Source organism: Nicotiana attenuata, unplaced genomic scaffold, assembly GCF_001879085.1.
Source record: "Nicotiana attenuata strain UT unplaced genomic scaffold, NIATTr2, whole genome shotgun sequence".
Taxonomy (NCBI): domain Eukaryota; kingdom Viridiplantae; phylum Streptophyta; class Magnoliopsida; order Solanales; family Solanaceae; genus Nicotiana; species Nicotiana attenuata.
This window is the reverse complement of record NW_017686239.1, coordinates 1-5,406: the sequence shown is the minus strand read 5'-3', so window position 1 is coordinate 5,406 and position 5,406 is coordinate 1. Positions and strand designations below refer to the sequence as shown.

Here is a 5,406-nt window from a genome sequence, read left to right as displayed (position 1 = left end):
CAGTTCTCCGCCTTACTATATTTAGAATAGTGGTCGATCCTTCGGGAGTTACATTCGTAACTTAATGTAATGTTATGTTCACGCGGTGATATTCTATCTTTCCAAGAGTACTACCCTGTACGTAGTCTATGTCTGGGGAGCATACTTGACAGGAGATAGACACAGGCGGTAGAGGGGTCCCCCACTTCGATTCCCGCCCCGTTAGCATCTACGATCCTAGATAAGGGATTAGTCCGTTAGGTCTTTTCGGTCCGGAGCCGGCTGGTAATGGACCTACTTACCTTGCTTGTAGACCTGCTGCGGAGCTAACCCTTGTTCTCTTGGTTTGGTGGTTGCTACCAAGACGATTTCTTTATGCCCATCAAAGGATCTCGAGATGCTAATCCACGAAAAACGATACGAGAAATTTGTATCATATACGGAACGAGGGCGACCCGTGTAAATACATCGGTTTCTTACTCGTGCAAAGGAACTCTTTCTTGGCAACTTGGACAACTTAGAACGATGTTTGTCCCGCATATCACTAGTAAGATCGGGATCTTTACAAAGGGCTTTATAAAGCTTTCGTCTCAATTCATATTTAGCCGCGAGCAATCTACGTTTGTGATCTCGTATATTTCGCTTCTCCGACATCTTACTGAGTTTCCCCCTCATCTTTTTGCAAAAAGCCGCTCCACGGTGGTAAAGTCTCATCTTGTGTGTTGGCCGAAGTTACAATAGTAACATTGAACCCTCGAATATGTTCGAAGATCTCGAAATGATCTTCCAGTTTAGATTTTTAAGTTTAGATTTTGATTGTGTTAACATGAAGCATATGTAGTTTAAAGTTTAACACATTTTTCTAACTGTAATTAATTGGGGAGAGAAAAGATAGTTGCAAAACCACCACACCAAGTCAAACTGAAATGGTGCCTTGAAAACCAAAAGTAATTGTTTCTGAAACTTTTACTTTGTTTTAGAAAGCTGCTGGTGTTGGTTTGGTAGTAGAATACTGGAAAAAAAATTGACCAAACTGAACCTGAGCACCCTTATGCTTAACTAGCAATAAAAAATCAAGAAGATTGAAAAAATATAGTAGTCGAATGCCGTTTCTTTGATAACTTTATAATCTTATTCTGCTCTCAATCTACGATTTGTTGTGGTTCTAAAGCATTCTATTTCTAGGGGAACCATATCTGGCTATCTGCGAATGTCAATGGATTATTCACTGGTAATAATAGCAGATAACGATATATAAGAAAGCAGTAGTTCAACATGCAGTGCTTATGTGGGATAAAAGATGTTTAGCTTAACTCAAAAATCGAAGGAAAAAATTTGATCCGCTAGTTCCTTTATTCATTTATATAAAGTTCCTGGCTAATGAAGGGGTTAATACAGGGTGACAAATTTAATGAAGCTCAAGAAGTCTTTGAAGCTCTTATGGATATGGATGCACCTCCGCTGAAGCCAGACCAGAAAATGTTCCACATGATGATCTATATGTATAAGAAGTCTGGAAAGTATGAGAAAGCTCGTCAGCTGTTTTCTTTGATGACCGAGCGAGGAATTCCACAAAATACGGTTACTTACAACAGTTTGATGTCGTTTGAGACGAACTACAAGGAGGTCGCGAACATTTATGATCAGGTACTTGCGAATTATTTATTAGGTTCTGATTTGTTCTGAGAATGGTCATTAAGTATGCTGAACAACTACTCAAGTGCTTGTACATCTCTTCCTATCAGAAAATGTATTTATGCTATTATAGGTTTGTTCGCTTTAGCTGTTAGCATATTTCTCTGTATTACTCCCTGATGCAGTAGTATTACACCATTTTACTTTGAGATATTACTGGTCTTTTAAAAAACTTATGTTCTTGCTAATTTCTTCTAAGTTTTCGAGACTTTATTTGCAGGATTATTTGTAGTATTATTTGTCTATTTTAGTTATTGTCTCGTATTTGCTTTTGAAAATCATGGGCGCATGGAATGGCTTCATACATTTGCACATATTAGTAATTTGAAGCAAATGCCTAATTTTAGATGCAAAGAGCTGGTCTTCGACCTGATGTCGTTAGCTACGCCCTGCTCATTAGTGCATATGGAAAGGCTAGAAGAGAAGAGGAGGCACTCGCTGTTTTTGAGGAAATGCTTGATGCTGGTGTCAGGTATTTAGTTCTTTACTTCACTGGTTATCCAAGCTTTTTAACATTGTTTTCCTTTCCCACAGCTTCCTTCTTTCTCTTGTTGGGTGAGGGAAGACAGTATTGCGAGCAGTTAACACTTTGCACCTTCGATTCATTTATTATCTTTTTTTTCCGGCTAAGGTAAATACTTATATCAATACTAGTTTCTGAGCACGCGCGTTGCGCTGTACCCCAATATTAATGAATACAAAACTTTTAAAATATTACATAAACATTATCAAAAAGTTATGTTTGAGTTAGAAAAGTTAAAGAAATCGCGCCATGATTTATTGGATATAAGTAGGAGACAGTTTATAAAGTAAATATAGTAAGGGTAATAAAAAATAAATTAAAGAAACATATTAACTGAAACACATAACAATTTTTGTAGATTAAACAATGGGATGAACCTTTGCCAAGCGCCAACATGTGTACTTATCTAGTTACTTAGAGGCTAGAGGTGCTCCAGAAAAGAGCAGCTAGAGCACTGAGCACATAAAGACATATATCGTACTCCTCTAAAAGGGAATGATATATCAAACATTCAAAGACAGACTAATTAATTAGATGTTACTAATAAAAATTACTAGGATATACTCACAGTTATTCAGTCTTTATGGACCAACCAACTTGTTGTATAGAATAAAATCTCCAAAAACGAAGAATATCAGTATATCACAAGCATATAGATGAATCCTATAGTTCCTATCAATATAGACATGAATAACGACATCTTGGCAATTTGTACCACAATCCATTATAGAGAGTAATCCAATTAGAATGAATAGGGTTAATGGAAGATGGATCTGCTAAGTATATTATTTTGTCAATGGCAGCTCTTCAAATTTTTCAGTTTAAGTTTAGAAAAAGAGAAGATTGGTTAACTGTTTTTGGTACAAGAAGCTTGGCTAACGTACCCATTTGAGAAGGAATCATTTAGTTTTCATTATTTTATCAATTACAACTCTTCAAATCTATGTTGCGCGGACTCTCCAAAATGCCGCCGCACCCGTGTCGGATCCTCCAAAAATACACTACTTTTGAAGGATTCGACACGCACCCTGCGACATTTTCGGAGAGTCCGAGCAACATAGCTTCAAATCCTTCAGTTTTGGAATTCACAAAAAGAAGCTTGGTTAATGTACCCATTTATGAAGGAATAACTTCGTTTTCTAACAGATGTTAAAGTACATAACATTTCAAGGCTAATTTTGTCTATTATAAGAGTAGATGAAGGATAAAATGGTCATTCAATTTTCTATGGACATTTTGGTAATTCGACTTTGCACTTTGGAGCTTCCTACTTTTAGTATAACTAGTTTCTGGACATGTGTGTCCCGTATGGGAATATTTTGATTATTTTAGATAAAAATGCTAAATTTGGCATGTCATTTTTCTATCTTGCATGTTCCTTCTGTAGCCTTAAAACCTTGGCTTTTTCTTCAAACCTTTCACGCTTTCTTTATGCTTCGGCCAATTTATTGGAGTTCATTGACAAAGTTTTCTCTATGGTCCACATGGTTGGATAGTTAATTCATAGAGGGAGTATAAATTAGTAAACATTAAATGATAAGTAAGAAGCAAGAAGCAAAAATGAAAAGAAAAAAAAGCTTTAAAGATCATGCTGAAAGAATAATGGTGAATGCATATGGTGTGTCCATTTATATAGTGATTTTTAAAATTTAATGATGAAGAATCCTTTTAAATTCCATAATTAAGTGATGAATATATAAAATTATAACAGAAAAAATATACAAGTGTTAAAACTGAAACATTATGTAAAAAAGGATTTAAAGGAGGAGAGGAAATTGAATATTGGAAGAAGGAAAGAATAGAAAGGTAGTGTGAAAATATCAGAAAAAAATTGTGTTAATTAATCCTCCATAACGTCAATAACGGCTGGAACATACGGCAACACCCATTATTCGGATTATTTCTTTCATTAATATTGTGAACTTCTTTACCAACGCATTAAGTACAAATATCATTTAATGGGAGATGATTTTAATTTTAGGTAGAGGCTAATTTGGTCATTCAGTTTTTGAAGGATATTTTAGTAAAATAACTTTACCTAAAATTCTTCATGCTGATAGTATAGTATGATGATATGAAATGATATGATATAATGATTGGGAAAGCTCGTGTATACAAGAGGTATTCCAAAAAGAAGACACATGAAAAGATGATTTTCTACATAAGATACCCCCCTATAATCAGTTACTTTAAAATGTGCCATTTCATCAACTAGTGAAAGCATGTTTAACATACCTTATACGTTTTCCTTGTCCTAATAATTGGAAAGAAATTAAATTGATTATCATTGCACATTGAAAGATGAGACACATTCTATCTCCAGAGTGGAAGATGCACTTTTCTGAAAGAAGATTACCAATTAACTTTCTTATTGACATTTGTGGTTGACGAAAACATAATCATCTAAATTATGGTTTCTTGTTTCAATGGAATTGGTTTTATTCTCTGCAAAGATATTTTCTGATGCTAGATCCCGCTAGAAAGCACCAAAATCTGTAGTAGAGATGTGTTTAAGCCAGGTTTTTACTTTTTTAGCTAGAGTAACTCAAGTTCAGAGACATATATGTTCTCAGTCTCCATCCCAGATGACGTTATCTTGCTATGCTTTGAAGCCAGTGACTGTGTTCTCTTATCCTTTAATTACAAGGGTTATATGAGCGCACCTCTTTTTTTCAGGCCAACACAGAAATCTTACAACATCTTGCTAGATGCATTTGCAATCTCAGGAATGGTGGAACAAGCCCGAACTGTCTTCAAAAGCATGCGAAGAGACAGGTGGGATTTTGCTTACATTTCCATGAAAACTTCTTTTAACTATTATTTTTATTAACTCAAAAAACTTTTATCCACTGCTTGTCAGCACCAGATGGTCTCACTTGATTTTCCTATACTTTGCCTCACTTAATTTGTCGTCCAACAATCCTCACAACAAATTCCTAGGATGCTTACTTCGGAATGCGGATGAATCTTGCATCCAACATTAAAAACTTCTTCATAATCTCCTTCGGGTCCACCTAAATACCCTCTGCTCATACAACATGACCCAGAAATGCAACTGAACTCAACCAGAACTCACACATCGAGAACATAACATATAACTGACTATCCCTCAGAGTTTGAAAAACCCACTCTAAGGTGCTGCTCGTGCTCCCCCAGGCTGCGGGAATATATCAATATATCACCAATGAACGACTATCACGAGCGAATCC

At 35.7% G+C, this 5,406-nt stretch overlaps 2 protein-coding genes across 2 annotated transcripts; one reads left to right on the top strand and one right to left on the bottom strand.

Moving 5' to 3' along the window:
• Positions 1 to 281: 281 nt before the first annotated feature.
• On the bottom strand, positions 282 to 633 carry LOC109222199 (ribosomal protein S14, mitochondrial-like; the record flags this gene model as incomplete). Its single annotated transcript, XM_019386579.1, has 1 exon — positions 282 to 633. A coding segment is annotated over exon 1 (352 nt), but the record flags the coding sequence as incomplete, so codon positions are not given.
• On the top strand, positions 538 to 5,042 carry LOC109222201 (pentatricopeptide repeat-containing protein At3g59040-like). The gene is made up of 3 exons (XM_019386580.1): positions 538 to 1,626; positions 2,022 to 2,146; positions 4,874 to 5,042. The coding sequence occupies exons 1-3, from the start codon at positions 1,360 to 1,362 to the stop codon at positions 5,025 to 5,027; spliced, it is 546 nt and encodes a 181-aa protein (XP_019242125.1). The 5' UTR covers positions 538 to 1,359; the 3' UTR covers positions 5,028 to 5,042.
• The last annotated feature ends 364 nt before the right edge of the window (positions 5,043 to 5,406 follow it).